Source organism: Nuphar pumila, chromosome 5 (assembly GCF_984573655.1).
Source record: "Nuphar pumila chromosome 5, dmNupPumi1.hap1.1, whole genome shotgun sequence".
NCBI classification, from domain to species: Eukaryota; Viridiplantae; Streptophyta; class Magnoliopsida; order Nymphaeales; family Nymphaeaceae; genus Nuphar; species Nuphar pumila.
Window position 1 is genome coordinate 133,805,377 of NC_143253.1, and position 18,816 is coordinate 133,824,192.

At 36.2% G+C, this 18,816-nt stretch overlaps 1 protein-coding gene across 1 annotated transcript; it reads left to right on the forward strand.

The window, feature by feature from the left end:
• The first annotated feature begins 2,450 nt into the window (after positions 1–2,450).
• On the forward strand, positions 2,451–10,854 carry LOC149838841 (uncharacterized protein At5g02240-like). Its single transcript, XM_090007815.1, has 7 exons — positions 2,451–2,496; positions 2,597–2,844; positions 2,938–2,974; positions 8,306–8,406; positions 8,763–8,824; positions 10,483–10,606; positions 10,735–10,854. Exons 1-7 carry the CDS (start codon positions 2,451–2,453, stop codon positions 10,852–10,854), a joined length of 738 nt encoding a protein of 245 aa, XP_089863941.1.
• The last annotated feature ends 7,962 nt before the right edge of the window (positions 10,855–18,816 follow it).

The following is an 18,816-nucleotide window of genomic DNA, read 5'->3' on the forward strand; positions in this document are numbered from 1 at the left end:
AACGTAACAGATCAGTTATATGTGCATACATTCATGCTAGGTTTTGCATCAACATAATAAATTATGTATGTGCATGAATAATTATAAAATTCATGAACATATACAATATGCATGAACTTACCATTCCAGTGTTGTGAATCCTTCATCCATGAATAGCTTATTATCTTCACTCATTATTTTTTTGCTTAAAAGAAGCATGTCATATTCTATCTATATGCAATAAAAAATCATGTTTCACTTGCTAATATCTGTCTATGGGTATAACACAGACTCTCCCAAATAGAGGTATGGCACATGTTTGTATTTTTCAAATAATTATATCTTATTAACCTGTGTGATGCCCCAACTGTATACACTCTTGAGAGAAAATATAATGTTATAAAGAGAGTTTCCAACTCTTGCAATCCTGATATATCATATTTTTCTCATGAGTCTTACCTACTACACCGTGGATAAATCGTAGTAGTTCTCTCGGTTACTGGTCCTGTAGATGTGGAGACAAAACCAATCTTTCATGCTAAGCCAAATATCTCATAGAACCATCATTACCATGCTTACTCTAAATAAGCCTCAAAAGAATTAACTTCATTTTGATTTCTTAATTAACTTTCTTGTTAATCATGCCAAAGTAAATATGCAACCAAATTCAGGATTCAAATCCAACAATATTTATGACACTCTATGCATGCTTTTGATTAGTCTCTACCATAAAATCAATATAATAATGCAATCATTATACATTTATATAGTTAAGGTAGGTTAATCATTGATATTTGTATATGCTCAATTCAATCAATAATGAAATGCATTCATTTAACATGCATATCAATCCAATATCCTATTTAGGCATCAACAAACATACTACAAAAAGTAAAATATAACTCGGCATAAACACGTCATATTGTGCAGCTCAGATCTCTGTTACCTGATTTTAGAAAACCCACCAAAAATAATAGGTATCAAATTTAATTCACAAAATTTTATTGTGACTGCTTTATCACCTTAAAAACATAGTCCAAGAAACAGAATTGTAAAATTCATTGTAATAAAATCAGAAAAAATTCAGGATTGAACCTCATTCAAAAAATCGGGGAACCTACTGTATATAACCTGTAAACAAAGAAGGCAGGATAACCTATAAGATGAAAGCAGGCAGAACACAAACATGTTCGTGTGACATGTGCTTTGATGACCGGAAACCATTTACGACATCTTTTTTCAAATATTTTGTGGAATTTTGTTGTATTTGACCTAGCAGTTAAACCTGTCTTAAACCAAGATAATGGATTCTGAAATCTTGGGCACAATTGTCCCAATGGCAAGTGTCTTGTAAAAGGTGCACTCTTGGATGCTGTCACTAGGGATGGCAGTGGACCGGGGGGAAGTGAGGCCCCACCCCCACCTCGCCCTGTTTGGACCTGGGATGGAGGACATGAAAGGGGGAACCTACTATATATAACCTGTAAACAAAGAAGGCAGGATAACCTATAGGATAAAACCAGTCACCACAGGAAAGTTACACATAAAGACCACAAACCGACTATTATCGTCGATACAATTAATTAGAGGTAGTTGATCACTTTTACTTTTGGTGCCCTATAGCAGTGAATATCGGATCGTTTATTACTAGCGTGATTTAATTTGGTAATCGTGAGGTATCATTGAGTGACTTGAATGCTATGTCACAAGGATTCTCGTAGACACAAGCATAGTGACAAATATCGCGATAAATTGCTCGAAAGTTTCAAAGGGCATTTTTTTGGGATATTTTTATTTTTAAATAATTTTTATTAAGATTTTCTTATAAACAATATTTTTTTTAAAATTTTAATTTATTTTATTATTGCCAAGATTTTGCTGAAAATGAGAGTTGATGAAAAATTTCAAGTTCTTGCGAGTTTTTAAAAAATGATATTTTGCAGCTTTTTCACTTTTGTCACTGTGAACACAAGGACAAGTGATACGACAAATAAGGCATGAAGCTCTAGGAACTTTTATTTTTTTAATTAATAAAAAATTATTTTTTGATATTTTAATTGTATAAAAGACGTGTTTGATTAAAAATCGAAAAGTATTAAAATATCATTTTGTTAATAGTTTCTTTAATACCCCCCAATTGGGATGTGTCGGGTGATGCACGGTGTCTAAGCCGTTTTGTTTTGTTTGGTTCTGTCTCTCTTCCTTCCTTCAATTACATAATTGCCCCTTGTAACATTATTGGACCTTCCCCTACGCAAGAATCCACGCCGATCCCACAGTGGGGATCCTGTCCACTCTGCCTTACGTAGCACACCGGCGCCTGCGGATATATTTTTAGGGAAATTTTCCCCTCCTGTTAAGTGGACCTTCCTTTCTATATATGACGTCGCCAACTCCTGCGTGAACAGCGCTCTCAATCCTCGTCAGAAAAATCCAAGAGCTTTGGTTTCAGACGCTTCGCCGTTTCAGCCATGGCTTTAATGACGGTCTTGGTCACCGGAGCAGGCGGCAGAACCGGTAAAAGTTTTTCCTAATAAACCCAATCACCATTTATCGTTTTCTCCCTTTTTCCCCTGTGCGTGGATTCATTTTGAACGAGTGATTTGTGGGATTGTAGGGAGAAATGCGCTTAAGAAACTGAAGGAGAGGAGTGATCAGTTCGTTGCAAGAGGTTTGGTTAGAAGAGTGGAGAGTAAGAAGAAAATAGGAGGAGGTAACGACGTGTTTGTTGGGGATATTAGGGACCCCAGCAGCATTCTGCCAGCATTTGAAGGTGGTATTGATGCATTGGTGATTCTCACAAGTGCACCTGAATTAACCGATGAACCAAATTCCCGCTCTGAAGAAGGGGCAGATCATGAACAGGTGGCTTTGGAGTTTGACTTGTGGAATTGACGGTATACTTTTTTCAGCATTTTATGTGCAATTGTATTTACATTTTATTTTTTTGGATTTTAGGTTGAATGGTGGGGACAGAAGCATCAGATCGATGCCGGTTGGTATTTTCTTTTTTGGTTATGCAATTTAGAGCCCATTCTATGATGGGGTGATCCAGAGTGCGAACCAGACAGAACCGAGAGCCACTGAATCCAATTAAATCTAATCTTATATTTTGGATAATTTTTAATTTTGGGTCATAAGTCGTATTTCGATATCAAATATATATTGGATTTATGTCCATTTAAATTGTTTAACAAGATAGTAAACTTATCATATATAGTTAGCGTTTATCAAATTAGGTAGATTTTATCAGTTACCATTGTAAAACCTCATCCATAAAAAGATGAAATAGGCAGGAATCATGGAAGTTTAGATTTGAGATTAATTCTACTTTGTTTCTATTTTCTTCTATTTCCTGTATTTTTAAATTATTTTAGATAATTTAGCTTCTTAGCTGTGCCAGGTGCCGATTCGTGCAGGGTTCAGGAGCGATCCTCCTGTTTACTGCATCATCCCATGAAAGATAGTGTGTTGGGCTAGTAAACAAGCTGAACGAACAGAACAGGCCATGTTCGGGCTTAACTCATTTACCAGTGGATTCATTTTGTAGCTCACCTCGTGTTTGTTTTTAGCCGAGTTGAGCTTGAGATTGGCTTGTCCGTGAATGAGGTGAGCCGAACATGAGCTGGCTAATGTAAAAACATTCCATGTTATTTATGTAGAATATATATATATATATATATTACACTTAAAAAATATATTTTTTATATATTACATTTAATAGTTCTCTTTATGTATATTTTATGCATTATTTTTTTACATATTATACTTAAAGTATATATTATACATAAAAATATATATTATTTATCTATATGAGCTCTAGGAAGCCAGTTGAGTCTAACACCTCGACTCGTTTTATGCTAAAACTGTTAGGAAAGTTTTAAAATTGATGATTTCTTTCCACCAAAAGTGTTTTAAAAAGTTTAGTCCCATACCTAAAAGAAATCAGTTTTTCTAGTGGTTTAAATACAGACTTTATTCTCTATTCTATACTTTGGCAAGCCTTGTGTCCATGGGTGGCTTGCGGACGTTGCTGCGCATCGTGCATCAACGGACGCGCCGTTCGCGCGCGCAAGGGCGCTTGAGCCACAATGTGGTGTTTTGACTTTGCACTTTGCACTTTGCACGCTCGCAGCGGTGCGAGGTGCATATGAGGCGCAAATATCCGTTTTGATTTTTCAGTTTTGAGATATCTGGCCGTTTGAAAAGTTTTAATATCATTTATATTGAGTTTAAGGCGCTTTGTGACTGTTGGACGGTTTTGGAGGCCTTTGATTAACAGTCAAAGGTGGGTGACCGTTCAGGTATCTTTTCGTACTATTTTCAAACTGTCAGATTTATGGCCATTAATCTCATTTATCGCAAAACGTTTTGGCCTCTCTAAAAGTCTATAAATTCTTCTATTTTCGTCTTTTGAAGATCATCAGAATCTCTGACTCTCCAGTTTTCTCCTTTCTTTCTTCTCGGTTTGGCTTGCAGAGTTCATGTGTGGTAGAGGTCATCTGTTCTTGCGAAGCAGTGACTCTCTTGAGGTTCAAGCTCAGTTGTATCCTGGGAACTCAGTCGTAACAAAACCCTTTTTCGCATCTTCGGAATTTCTGGAGTGGGGCGATTGAAGTTCTAAAGATAGCGATCTTAAGAACGTGCCTCTAGGCTTGAATTGTGTTTTGGTAAGAAACCTAATCTTAGTTATTTTCGTGTTTGGGGTTGTTTAGCATATGTTAAAATTCCAGAAAATAAAAGAAAGAAGGTTGGACCTAAAGCATTTAAATGTGCATTTGTTGGGTATGCTGAACATAGTAAAGCATATAGATTGTTGGACATTGTTAATGATGTTATTGTAGAATCTAGAGATGCATCTTTCATAGAACATAAAAATGCATTTGATTCTCTTCTTGATGGCAGCCGGATTATAGTAGATGAACTTCCTGTAAATGGCATGATTGAATATTCTAATGAATGTGTTGATGAACCAGAAACTGAAGTTAGACTCAGTAAACGCATTAGAAAATCAACTAATTTTGGTTCTGACTTTTATACATTTTTAATTGAGAATGATCCTGTGTTTTTTCAAGAGGCTATGTTTTCTCAAGATGCTGCCTTTTGGAGAGAAGCTATTAATGATGAAATGGAATCAATTATGTCTAATAATGTTTGGAAATTGGTGGATTTACCTGTTGGTTGCAAAACTATTGGCTGCAAATGGATTTTCAAAAAGAAATTAAAAGTTGATGGTACAATCGATAAATTTAAAGCACGTTTGGTTGCAAAAGGCTTTAAACAAAAAGAAGGTATTGATTATTTTGATACTTTTGCTCCTGTAACCAGAATATCTACTATTAGAATTTTGATTGCCATGGCTGCCATATATAAGCTTCAAATCCATCAAATGGACGTGAAAACGACCTTTTTGAATGGAGAATTAGATGAAGAGATATACATGGAGCAACCTGAAGGTTTTGTAGTGCTAGGGCAAGAGCGCAAAGTTTGCAAACTTGAGAAATCCTTATATGGATTAGAGCAAGCCCCTAAGCAATGGCATGAAAAATTTGATAGTTCTCTGGTGCATAATGGTTTTAAAATTCATGATGCGGACAAATGTGTCTACAGTAAAGTAGATAGTAGCTCAATTATTATTATTTGTTTATATGTTGATGATATGCTTATTTTGAGTAACAATAGTGAATGCAAAATCAAACCAAAAGATTTTTATCTTCCTTGTTTTGTATGAAAGACTTGGGTGTTGCAGATGTTATTTTAGGAATCAAATTTATAAGAAATAAAAATGGCATTGTATTATGTCAATCACATTATATTGAGAAAATTCTTACAAAGTATGGATATCTTAATAGTTCACCAGCATGCACCCCATATGATCCAAATATGAAATTGACTCCTAATGATGGTGCTAGTGTTCAACAATTAAAATATGCCAGTGTTGTAGGTAGCCTTATGTATGCAATGAACTGCACAAGGCCTGACATTGCCTATGCAATGAGTAAAGTGTGTAGATACACTAATAATCCTGGTCATCAACATTGGAATGCAGTGAACAGGATTCTTAGATATCTAAAGCATACTGTAGACTATGGAATTCACTATACCGAGTTTCCTGCTGTTATTGAAGGGTATAGTGATGCAAGTTGGAATACTGACTTTGAAGATTCCAAGTCTACGAGTGGTTGGGTTTTTACCCTTGGAGGAGGAGCAGTTGCATGGGGGGTCTAAGAAACAGACCTGTATAACTCATTCTACAATGGAATCTGAGTTTATTGCTTTGGCATCTGCTTGTAGAGAAGCTGAATGGCTTAAGAATATGCTAGTGGATATTCCACTAGGTGAGAAGCCTATACCTGCTATTTCAATGTTTTGTGATAGCCAATCAGTTATATGTAAAGCAAGTAATATGAAATACAATGGGAAGTCTAGACATATTAGTCTAAGACACAGTTTTATAAGACAAATGATTAATGACAATATTATTTCATTGAAATATGTGAAGTCATGTCAAAATTTGGCAGACCCATTTACGAAAGGCCTTTTGAGAGATGTCATCAATAAAACATCGAGGGGAATGAGAATTAAGCCAATTAAGTCATCACCTAAGGATACCCAACCTAGAGCGCTGGAGATCCCACATGCATAGGTTCAATGAGAAACGAATTGGTGAATGACAGATATTGAGCATATTTATGTAAGCCCATTACTGATGTGTGCTCATGAGCTGTAACTAATATGAGAGTTGAGCTAATAGCTCTTAATGAGTTTGTAGACCTTAAGGCTAAGGTGTGTGTTACAGTACACCTAGACAAACTCACCTATATGAGTGTAGAAATGTGAGCCGTTTCTTATGAGAATTGACAATTCTCTAAAGCACTCATGAATCTAGGAAAGCACAAGGCTCTAAATGTGCCAACATGAAATCCACACAATCGAACTTATGGAAACCTATGTATGATTGAAAACTCCGTTAACAATATAAGGAGCTAAGTTCAAGGTGAGTCCACTTAGCACCTTGGTTAATTTAGGTTTTCTTTCAAATAGTGGGGGTTCAAGTCATGCTGACACTCTCACTGATGCATAAGTTTCTTTGCAAGCCAAATATATTTTAAAACTAGTGGGGGATTGTTAGGAAAGTTTTAAAATTGATGATTTCTTTCCACCAAAAGTGTTTTAAAAAGTTTAGTCCCATATCTAAGAGAAATCAGTTTTTCTAGTGGTTTAAATACATACTTTGTTCTCTATTCTATACTTTGGTAAGCCTTGTGTCCATGGGTGGCTTGCGGACGTTGTTGTGCATCGTGCAGCAACGGACGTGTCGTTCGCGCGCGCGTGCGTACGTGCGCAAGGGCGCTTGAGGCGCAATGTGGCATTTTGATGGCGCACTTTGCACTTCGCACGCTCGCAGCGGTTCGAGGTGCATATGAGGCGCAAATATCCGTTTTGATTTTTCGGTTTTGAGATATCTGGCCATTTGAAAAGTTTTAATATCATTTATATTGAGTTTAAGGTGCTTTGTGACTGTTGGACGGTTTTGGAGGCCTTTGATTAACAGTCAAAGGTGGGTTACCGTTCAGGTATCTTTTCGTACTATTTTCAAATCGTCAGATTTATGGCCATTAATCTCATTTATCGCAAAACGTTTTGGCCTCTCTAAAAGTCTATAAATTCTTCTATTTTCGTCTTTTGAAGATCATCAGAATCTCTGACTCTCCAGTTTTCTCCTTTCTTTCTTCTCGGTTTGGCTTGCAGAGTTCATGTGTGGTAGAGGTCATCTGTTCTTGCGAAGCAGTGACTCTCTTGAGGTTCAAGCCTAGTTGTATCCTGAAAACTCAGTCGTAATAAAACCCTTTTTTGCATCTTCGGAATTTTCGGAGTGGGGCGATTGAAGTTCTAAAGATAGTGATCTTAAGAACATGCCTCTAGGCTTGAAATCTCTTTTCAGAAATCCAATTTTCACCAGGTCGGTATAACAAAAACGAGTTGCTCGTGGCTCTACTCGCCATCTATACGAACCAATCATGAACAACTTCGTGAAGGGGCAAACCGAGCCCGGTCACGAGCTATTCAGATCGTTTACCAGCCCAAATTGTGTGAATGATACGAAACACACAATCTGAATTCACAAAAAAAAGAAGTAAAGAAAGCACACTCTAAGTTGCGAGTGAAGAATGTCATCATTCACCTGATGTGGAATTGATATTCCATCGCTCAAAATAAAAGTTTGATTCCATGCAGTTGGCTTTCAGTTCAGCTAAGCAAAACATCCCTTTAGTGTCATGTTATTGTAGTTTATGTTTATTTACTTAAAGAGTTTTTTATGCAGCTATAAATGCGGGAGTAAAGCACATTGTTTTGGTGGGGGCCATCGGTGGAACAGATCCTAAACGTTATCTTTCTTACAGTACTGTATATCAAAATATGTCGGTAAGTTAGTTTTGGTTAACTATATCAAAATATGTCGATAAGTTGGCTTTGGTTAGAAACTTTTTTTTTTGTTAATTGATTATGAGCTATATGTATCATCTCTTGGTCCGTCTATAATTTTCTTCCCGTTTAAATACGTCGGTCTTTGGCCATTTTTCTGTTGCTGGTTAGCTGTTTTGGTATTTATGTCCTTTACTATGTTCTTCCTTTCTATTTGACTTGTTCATCTTTCTTTCTGTTTTGAAGAATGATTTTGTCTATCTGAGTTTTTTATTCTATAAATTATATGAAATGCTTCTTTGCACATGAAAATTGTTGGAACTTTGTAAGGGACTGAAATTGTTTTGTGCTTTCAGATTTACAAGCGTAAGGCCGAGGAGTACTTGGTAAACTCAGGTGTACCATATACAATCATAAGGTACCTTCAAGAATTTCTTATGATCTGAATGTATTTAATGAGTTACAATCTGGATGTCCTACCAAATTTGTTGGAACATTTGTGTTATGCGTCTTTGGTTCAGTAAATTATGAATGTGATCATATTTTTTAGTTGGCCTTACCTGTTCAACAATTTCTCTCTAATTTATTCATTTTCCACTTTGGAGTTGGATAGCCATATGTATTTACTGTCAAAATGTTTGTTTTTTTGTTTACCAAAGTTCCTAATATTATTCCAAGATGCAGATTTTTAGTATTATTTATGGAACCACTGCGTCGAAGAAGTAGTTTGATTGAGGCTTAGGTTTGGATCTGAAACCTAACATTGTGACTTTATTCAAAATATTAAAGAAATCTTGTTCTTTAAACGTGCCAGCTTTGCTATCTCAAGCATAACAAGCCCAAGCTCATTATGAGCCTGAGTGGGCCTGGTAAATGAGATGAATGAGCCAAGCTTGAAGCATTCAAGCTCATAAGGAGCATGAGCAAAACAAGCTGCATACAAGCTGGCTTATTTACCAAAAAAATGCATTTTTTCAGAGTCAAAAGTAATAGGACTACAAAAACGACATTGTCTCAAAGCTGAAAGGAATAAGATTTCATCTCGATGCCTATTGCTTGCAAGCTATAAACTTCAATTATTTGTTCCACAATATATTATATGATGTAAAATATGTCTAAAATAAAATTGTTACTACTTAATGAGCTTATACAAGTTGAACCAATCCGAGAACTTATTATTCAATGTTCGGCTTACCAATCCGACTTTAGGAGTTTGAACAAAGTCTTTACCAAAAGCTAGGCCACAAAAGGCACATATCATTACACAGCACTAAGTCCGAGCAGGCAATAGTTAGTTAGTGATTGAATAATCGTCTAAGCTCAGCTTGTTTGGTTTATTTTGCAGCTCTACTTCTCAAATCTTATCACGTTTGTGTATTGAATGCTTAAATAACAAGTGCACTTCTCCGTTGTATGCCTTCTTGTTCTTTGAACATTTGACCCTACCAGTCAATTTAAAGAAATCAACCTAAGGCAAAGGTATGTGCATCACAATTATGTCATTGGTGCATAGGGTTTTAACGGGTTGGGTTTGACCCGGACTTGACCCATGCCATACAATATAGGGTAAGGGTTTGGTGAAAAAAAAGGAGGTCTTATAAGAATCCAGGTTGGATCTGAAGGGTCCGATTAGTGTATGGAGATGGGCATAGTCTGAGAAATTTCATACCAGATCCAGGCTCCAGTCAAGTTACAATTAAAACCCTTGATTTTTCAATGTAAAAAAAGACAAAAATTATTATTTTACCGGTTATGGACCTGTTCTGCTTCATGTAATTCTTATAGGATCTGGGTATGGTTTTACGTATGGCAAACCTGATTGGACCTAATCCAGAATCACCTGGGCCTGAACCAACTCCGACCCATTGACACCCCTAATATTCATAGCCCTATATTCAATAACTAGTACCTCCACAACATGAAAGTAGCTAGAAATACTAAAGTTCCTGGGTTAAACTAATATTCTCGGCACATGCACAGAGACACAGCATGGTTAAACTAAATAAGCATGGATCAAATCTTGTGTACATTTTATAGGATTACAATCTTATTTGCTATTTGTCCTCTGTGTTCAAGACCTGGATGGTTGGTGGACGATGAAGGCGGCAAACGCGAGTTGTTATTTGGACATGGTGATGTTTTTTTTGAATTAGAAACAAAAACAGTTCCCAGGGCTGATGTAGCAGAGGTCTGCATTCAGGTATGTTAATAGTTGTGGTACACATGCATATGCATCGACATGTTAATTTGTTGAAGGTTTCTGCATACCACACACATGCGTTCTGTTTGTCTGCCTGAAAATTGCTTTCTTTTCGATAATGTCTTCAGGCACTGCTGCACCCTGAGGCAAGGAATAAGGCATTCGACCTGGCATCAAAGCCTGAGGGTGTTGGCACACATACAAAAGATTTCAAAGCCTTTTTCTCGCAAATCACTGAGACTTTTTGAAAGCTTGAACTTAAGTGCAGCCCTTTGTGCATGCGTGACAATTAAGCAGCCCTTCTTTTTATTCTTAGTGATGGCTGCCAAACATGCTGCAAGTAGAATAAAATTTTCTGCTAGCTCAGTCCTGTGAAATTGTGAGTTAATCATGGGGTGAGCTTTTTGAATGAAATTGTGTGTTAATCATGGAGTGAACTTTTTTTTTGCGAAATAAAGGGTGAAAAGCCAGTTACAAGAAATTTGATTTTTACTGGTGCAACATTTGCACCAGTAAATCTTTAGTGACACCATCACTGTGTCACTAAAAGTCTCACCGGTAAAGGTTTTATTGGCGCAATTTACCTTCGCCAAAGAAAATTATTTTCAGTTTCGCGCTAGTGAAGGACAAAATTAAACATAATCTTTTTATACATGTTACCGTTCACCTAGATTTTTCATAATTTATTTTGATTAGTTTTGATTAGGATTTTAGAGCTTTCAAAATCTTTGGTCGGAACAGCCATGCTGACAAGGTAGAAAATATGTGCTCTATTGCAATGGACGTTTCAGCCTCCAAACTGAATAGAACGGGACGAAACAAGATTTTAAATTCAATCCCTAGAAGTATAGAATACTCCAGTATTTTTTTATTTTTATTTTTATTTTTATTTTTTGACCTCATTTTTATAGAGATGTCGATTTTTTTTCTGAGATTGGTTGAAACATAAAAGGAAGACAAAATAGCCAAGATTCAAACTCATGCAAGATCTATTAAGCAACAACAATAAACATAGTGAAACTCATTCAATCATGATTTTTAGATGCTCTAAACGCATTTACAACATCATACATCACATCTTTGATCATATTTAGGCTAATAATGCTAAAATATTAATAAACATAATCTAAAAATTACAAAATCTTCATAGAATATCTCAAATATAATTTTATTTATGCAAGAATCACAAGAAACATAAAAATAATATGGAATTATGAATTATTTATTCAATAACATGTTGTTTAATCATGTTATACATGTCATAATCTAACATATATGATCAAATTAACTTACTTTATCATAAAACATCGAAACCTTAAAACATTTTTTACAAAACCTTCTTCAAAACAATTTTTTGCGTATTTTTAACCAAGATCTATACAAGAGACATGTTTATAGCATCAAGATCTATAGCAAAATGCTCAAACACAAGCTTCTACATTCATTATTCATGCTGAATAATCAAATAAAATATAGATCTAACTATTCACATGATTTTTGTTTTTTAAGATTTCGAAACTAGTCTTTTTTAAATCATTTTCTCAAAAAATGATCTTCTAAAACAATATTTTTTAAAAATCTTTTTCATGCAGATCTAATAGCTATAGATGTTCAATACAAGAAAAATAACAGATAGCGACAAAATTTTTCCATCGCAAAGTTATGATGGATTAGCGAGAGAAAAACATTTATCACTAAGTTCGTAAATATTTACAAAATTAGCGGCGGAAAAACATTCGTTGTCAACTCCGTCGCTAAATCGCGACTGAAATTTTATGTCACAAAACCTGTTGCACTTAGCGATAGATATAGCGATGGAATAACTCTGTTGACAATTAGCAATAGAAATATTTCATTGCTAAATCCCGATGTAAAATGCTCACTGATTAACGACGAACTAGCAACTGAAATATTCCATCGCTATTTTGTCGCTAACTATCGATGTAAATCCCCCTAGGGCACGAAATCGGTTTTTTTTTTACACCCACCCGCGTCGCTCTCTCTCTCTCTCTCTCTCTCTCTCTCTCACTCGTGCTACTTTCTGTCCTCTCTCCGGCTATCGCCCCCTCCCTCTCTCCAACCACCGATGATCGCCCCCCTCACACCCTCCGGCTACTGCCCCGTCCCTCTCTCCGACTACCGGCAACCACCCCTCAGTCTCTCAGGTAACTCCCTCCCCCAGTCTTCTTCTTCTTCTTCTTCTTCTTCTTCTTCTTCTTCTTTTTCTCCTTCCCGCCCTTCCTCTTCTTCATCTTGTTTTGGCAGGGGCGTCGCCCCTGCCGCCTGTCATTTTTCAGCAGACCGGCAGAGGTGATGCCTCTGTCGCCTTTCTCCTTGGTCAAGTAGGGCCGAGTCCTCCTGCCTCTTTCCTCTCTATCAAGCAGAGGCTTCGCCCCTGCCGCCTTATTTTCCAGCAAGGGTGATGCTTTTTCCCCTCTCATTTTTATGGTAGGCAGGGGCAGAGCCCCTATCTGTCTCTATTCTTTTTTTGCAGGCAGGGGCAATGCCTCTGGCGTCTTTGCAATTTCACTACAACAAAGCAGTAGATTAGCGACGACCACATTCCGTCTCTAATCCGTCGCTAACATGGTTAGCGACGGATTAGCGACAACGAGGCGACAGTATGCTTACGTCGCGAATATTTCGACGCTAACTGACGACGGAATTATTCCGTCGCCAGGTCCGTCGCTAATTGCGACGGAATAACGAGCGCTATATTCCGTCGCCAATCCGCCGGTACTCAACGTCGACCACCGCTTGGCGACGGATTTACTTCCATCGCTATGTCGTCGCTATATTAATATGAATAGCGACGGATGGTTCCGTCGCTAATCCGTCGCAAACACGAAAAAAAATTAAAAAAAAATTATTTGAAAATTAATTACCGAGAACTGTACAATTTCTATTTCCTGTACAATTTATATTTCCTGTAAATAAAAAACAAACCACACAAAAAATTTCATATAACGAGAATCTACAACAATTAATCGTTCCACCTTAAAATTAAGAAGTTTAATTATTTACAATTCAATAATTACAATTAGGAAAAAAAAAATAGAACTTCTTCAACACAGTCCTCTAATCATCGCCAAGATTTTGTGCGTCTTCTTGTTCATTGTCTTTATCTGTCCCTTCAGCTCCACTACCCTGATTATCGCTAGCAGCCTACACAAGAAAAGAACAGTCAGTATTGATAAACAAAATATAATGAAATAAATTACACACTATATGTGATTCTATCATGTGCTCATGTGTGATCTAAGGCAATAAAAAAACTCTATATGTGATTCTATCATGCTCATATGTGCTCTAAGGCAGTCAAAAAATTGAATATGTGATTATAGCATGTTCATATGTGTTCTAAGGCATCTAAAACAACTCTATATGTGATTCTACCATGCTCAGATGTGCTTTAAGGCAGGCAAAAAACTATATATGTGATTCGATCATGCTCGTATGTGTGCTAAGGCAGTAAAAAAATTGAATATGTGAATATAACATGCTCATATGTGCTCTAAGGCAGGCAAAGCCAAAAATTTTATATGTGATTCTATCATAAATGATATATAACATGTTCATATATGTTCTAAGGCAGTAAAAAAACTCTATATGTTATTATAGCATGCTCATATGTGTGCTAAGGCAGTCAAAAAACTGAATATGTGATTATAATATGCTCATATGTGTTCTTAGGCAGTCAAAAAACTGAATATGGGATTATAGCATGCTCATATGTGTTATAATGCAGTCAAAAAAACTTTATATGTGATTCTATCATGCTCATATGTGCTCTAAGGCAGACAAAAAGTTATATATATATATATATATATATATATATATATATATATATATATATATATATATATATATATATATATGATTCTATCATGCTCATATGTGTGCTAAGGCAGTAAAAAAATTGAATATGTGAATATAGCATGCTCATATGTGCTCTAAGGCAGGCAAAGCCAAAAATTTTATATGTGATTCTATCATAAATGATATATAACATGTTCATATGTGTTCTAAGGCAGTCAAAAAATTGAATATGTGATTATAGCATGTTCATATGTGTTCTAAGGCATCTAAAAAAACTCTATATGTGATTCTACCATGCTCAGATGTGCTTTAAGGCAGGCAAAAAACTATATATGTGATTCGATCATGCTCGTATGTGTGCTAAGGCAGTCAAAAAATTGAATATGTGAATATAGCATGCTCATATATGCTCTAAGGCAATCAAAAAACTGAATATGTGATTATACCTGAGAGGGACCTGGAATCGAAGATCCCCTATCCTGAACAACGGCCTTGATCTCATTTCGGAGAAAGGGGGCGACGGTGTATTGAAAGTAGTTATTCAGTGATTCATTAATGATCTCGCGTACATCATCACCAGAAAGAATAGTCGGCTGCTTGGAGCTTATGTCGGCGCAAGAAGTCGGTGAGCCGTAACTGGAAGAACCAATAACTGGTGAAGTGTTCATATTACTCCCAAACCCGAACACGCGACCTTTTTTGGGTTCACCTGCTGCAGTCACCCATGCTGTAGGATCAAATGATGGATGCTGAGTAGCGTCTTCGCCATATCGCTCTACCATCTGTTGCTCATATGCCTCCTACAAAATAATGTTTAAAGTATTCATTAATAATTAATGATAACATTATGATAACTTGCATATATATTGCAATGATTATTAATAGAATTAATACATACCGTTGTCGTTCTTGCCTTCTCTGATACGAAGACTCCCGTGGTCTTCCGTTTATGTGTTTCTACAAACACATCCTTATATGGTACATTGCCTCATTTTTCTGCTTCCTGCGAAGTTAAATGACAAAAGATTTAGTACACAAGTTTGCAACAATACTTATAAAATTAATATTATATATTGATGAGTTACCGTTTTCTTTAGTTGGCTCCCAAATGTCTTAGATCCACCTGTGTGTAGATGGGCTTCGGGCATCTTCGATCGATTTTGTGAAGCCTTCGCAGAGCGATTTTTAAATGCATCTCCCGCCCATTTATCGCACATTTCATCCCAGTAATCTCTCCTGATAGTAATAGGACCATGGCCCTTCCACAGTAATGGATCATCTACTACGCCAGATGCTTTTTTTGTTGCAGTCTTCATAGTGTGCAGCATGTCTGCAAATCGATTGGCAGCCACCTTCTGCCACACCTTCCTTGCATCATTTTCTTCCACCGTAGTTGCGAAGCGATTCGAAGCCTACAAATATTTTCAGAAAGTTAGTAGACATTGCTTAAATAAATTAAATATGAAACACATTAACTATGAGAAACAACTGTATACCATGAATGAGGACCACAATCTGTCTAACACCTCCTTTGGGTACTCTTTCCATTGAGCAACTGGTCCTGGTAGATGTTGAAGAAGTGAATTCCTAATCTCCCGTACTACTTCTTGTGGCTCAAACCTCGTGCTGCACATGAATTGTTACACAGTAAATATCAATATAAAATATTTAAAAGATATGCAATAATTTAAAACAAAATACTTACGGTCGATTATCGATATACACTATTCGAATGAGTCTTCTTGTGCCGGCCTGAGAAGACCCTGTTTCCTGTGTTGGCTGTTGACTTGTGTGATCAACTGGTGTAGGTGGGTCGTGTACAGCCGCAACATCATCTGTAAAAAAATACATTAGAAATTCTCAGAATGTGCATTTGAACTAATCAAGCATCTAATTAGTTATATGATATACCTATCACAGGAGCCCGTGAAGATGAAGGCTGAGCATGGCTACTACTGGATGAGCGACCACTATAACCTCCACGAACCATATTCTAACAAATAACATATGTCATACAATACATTCAAATAATTCACATCAAGTATTACAATGCAATCAAGTCATTCACATCAAGCATTGCAATGCATTCAAATAATTCAAATCATTGGCATCAAGTATTGCACTAATTCAAATCATTTGTTAATTGCATAAATTATAATACATTCAGATAATTCAAATAATTCACATCAAGTATTACAATGCAATCAAGTCATTCACATCAAGCATTGCAATGCATTCAAATAATTCAAATCATTGGCATCAAGTATTACACTAATTCAAATCATTCGTTAATTGCATAAATTATAATACATTCAGATAATTGAAATCATTCACATCAAGTATTACAATGCAATCAAGTCATTCACATCAAGCATTGCAATGCATTCAAATAATTCAAATCATTGGCATCAAGTATTACACTAATTCAAATCATTCGTTAATTGCATAAATTATAATACATTCAGATAATTGAAATCATTCACATCAAGTATTACAATGCAATCAAGCCATTCACATCAAGCATTGCAATGCATTCAAATAATTCAAATCATTGGCATCAAGTATTGCACTAATTCAAATCATTCGTTAATTGCATAAATTATAATATATTCAGATAATTGAAATCATTCACATCAAGTATTACAATGCAATCAAGTCATTCACATCAAGCATTGCAATGCATTCAAATAATTCAAATCATTGACATCAAGTATTGCACTAATTCAAATCATTCGTTAATTGCAAAAATTATAATACATTCAGATAATTGAAATCATTCACATCAAGTATTACAATGCATTCGAATCATTCGTATCAAGTATTACAATACATTCAAATAAAATTTATGATCATTCACACCAAGTATTGCAATACAACTCACATCAAGTATTACAATGCATTTTAATAGAGGTTTGTAGTATAAGATTTTGCTCACTAGCTTGAGAATTCTTCCGCGTCACTAGTTTGACTTTCTTCTTCTTCTTCTTCTTCTTCATTGTTTGCCCATCCACTTGGTACATCATTTGGATCACATTCCTCTATGAATGTTTCATCGGCCAATGGAGATATGACATGCATATCATGCGCAACATCGTGACCATAAGCGAAGTCATAGACATCATCTGATTTTGGCCAGGTGAGGTCGGACCAGGGATCAACAGAGACAAGAAAAGATTTGGACGTTTCATACACAATTTTGGTGGAAGGTTGTATGGAGTTACAAATACTGGCCAGCATGAGTATGGAGTTGATCTACCCCCAAATGGATTAAATTCATCTGTACATAGACCGAGTCTAACATTTCGTACTTCCATTGCGAAGTTCTGATGAGTACGATCAAAGTGCTTCCAAGCTTCAGCGTCAACAGGATGCGTGATCTTGTTTTCATCGTGTCGAACTTTATTTGCATGCCATCTCATGTGTTTAGCTGTCTTTGAAGACATATACAATCGCTGCAATCTAGGAGTGATAGGAAAGTAGCGGAGCGACTTGTATGAAACTTCCTTTGATCTCGTGCTACCATTGCCTCTTGTCTTTGGCTTGAACCGAGGATGCCCACATGACGGGCATGATATGTCGTTTTCCTGCTCCTTGAAACTCATACCTAGAGCGTTGACCATAACTTTCGCACGATAGAAATTTTGTGGCAATTTCTCATCTTTAGGCAACATACTCTTCACAATCATGCACAAACGATCAAAACATGATTGACTCAAATTATACTCGGACTTCAAATTCATTAGTTAAAGAACTGCAGACAAGATAGTGTGACTCTCACAACAGTTCCAAAGTGGCTCATCAACATCTTTAAGTAAATCATAAAATCTACTAGCTGCATCGTTTGGTGATTCTTCATCTACGGCAGTTCTTACATCACTAGAACTCATAGCAGAAGCCAGTTCTGTTCCTGCAGCATCAAATATCAAATTCGTATATAGATTATCGTGCACCACATTCACCCGTGCATCAAAATCGTTTATAAATTCTTCTCCATGAAACGTCAAGTTCTGATAATCACTCACAAAACCCTTCCTGTATAGGTGATGTCTAACGCCATGGTTCTACAAATCGATTATTCTTACAAATCTTGCAGGGACACCTAATCCGACCTGTGGGATCTACCGTACTGACACTTGCCGTTGCAAATTCAATAAAACTATCGACACCATCCATATATTCATGCGATAACTCATTGTCCACTATCCTACGGTACATCCATTCACGGTTTGCAGTCATTCTGTCGTATGATGTTACAAATAGTATCCTAACCAGTTAAAAGAGAACCATCAGAATGCTATGATGAAGAAAATATCAAATTTATCATGCAATATATGATGTCATACAATCACAAGAATTATGATGCATGCATTGATAACTTAATATTTTCATGT

Excerpts from the sequence above, each read along its gene's own strand:
- LOC149838841 (XM_090007815.1), top strand. The coding sequence starts at position 2,451 with ATGGCTTTAATGACGGTCTTGGTCACCGGAGCAGGCGGCAGAACCG. Across the intron at positions 2,845-2,937 it reads AAGGGGCAGATCATGAACAG|GTTGAATGGTGGGGACAGAA; the intron begins GTGGCTTTGGAG and ends TTTGGATTTTAG. Across the intron at positions 8,825-10,482 it reads GTACCATATACAATCATAAG|ACCTGGATGGTTGGTGGACG; the intron begins GTACCTTCAAGA and ends TCTGTGTTCAAG.